The sequence below is a fragment of the Belonocnema kinseyi genome, chromosome 3 (assembly GCF_010883055.1).
Source record: "Belonocnema kinseyi isolate 2016_QV_RU_SX_M_011 chromosome 3, B_treatae_v1, whole genome shotgun sequence".
In the NCBI taxonomy this organism is placed as follows: Eukaryota; Metazoa; Arthropoda; class Insecta; order Hymenoptera; family Cynipidae; genus Belonocnema; species Belonocnema kinseyi.
In genome coordinates, this window is record NC_046659.1 from 52017135 (window position 1) to 52018261 (window position 1127).

At 36.6% G+C, this 1127-nt stretch overlaps 1 protein-coding gene across 1 annotated transcript in view; it reads left to right on the forward strand.

The window, feature by feature from the left end:
- Window positions 1-1127, forward strand: part of LOC117169823 — a 29704-nt gene that overhangs the window by 3755 nt on the left and 24822 nt on the right. Inside the window, exon 3 of the mRNA XM_033356332.1 lies at window positions 363-1085. Coding sequence (XP_033212223.1) covers window positions 363-1085 — 723 coding nt within the window. The remainder of the gene's footprint in view (window positions 1-362; window positions 1086-1127) is intronic.

Here is a 1127-nt window from a genome sequence, read left to right on the forward strand (position 1 = left end):
AAGAATTCATTGAAATTATGGCACGTGAAGTACTGAAAAATATAGTATCAGAAGTGAAGAATGCTAAATATTTTTCGATTATCGTCGATTCAACTCCAGATACTGCACGTATTGATCAATTGTCATTTGTATTAAGATATGTAAGAGATAATGGCCAGCTTGTTGAACGGTTTTTATTGTTTATTGACAACGTTGTACATAAAGCGAAAGACGTAGCTGATGCAGTTTTTGACACATTGGAACACTATGGCATCAATATAGCTGACTGCAGGGGTCAATCGTATGAAAATGCAAAAAATATGTCAGGTCAATATTCTGGTCTTCAAGCGAGAATTAAATTACTTAATGAACTCGCAGAATAGAATCCGTGTTCAGGTCATTCATTAAATTTAGTCGGGGTTCATGTTGTAGGGAGTTGTTCTGAAGCTTCCAATTTTTTCGCTATAGTACAATCGGTGTACAATTTTTTCTCGGCTTCAACGCATCGTTGGGCAATTCTCAAACGATGTGCTCAAGAAAAATCTTTGACTTTGAAATCTTTTTCGACAACTAGATGGTCGGCTCGCGCTGATGCTGTTTCTGTTTTAAATCAATGCTTATCCCAAATAATAAAAGCATTGAAAGAAATTGAGGAGAACATTAGTGAAAATCCTATCGCAAGACAAGAAGCAAAAGGCATCCGAAATCAACTCGAAAGTCTCGAATTCACTTTCATGCTTTCTTTGTGGGATTTTCTCCTCTCAAGATTTAATGCAGTTAATCTTAGACTTCAAAATGTGAAGATTAGCATTGATGAAGTTGTGAATCAGTATGAAGCTCTCATTAAAATTGTTGACGAAACTCGGGATCAGTTTGATTATTACGAAATACGAGCATTAAACATGTCAGAAATCAAGGAATACCGTTCTGAAACACAGCGTCCAGGAAAGAGAAAACTCAAAGCTGATGAGACACGAGACGGGGAACTAGAATTGTCAGCGCGGGATAAATTTAGAGTTGATGCATTTAACGTTATTCTAGATGAGTTGTTGAGCGAGTTGAATAGTAGATGTGCATCATACACAGAAATCAACGAAAAATTTGCAGTAATAACTAAGTTTCAGAAGTTAATTCCCTCCGAACTCCGC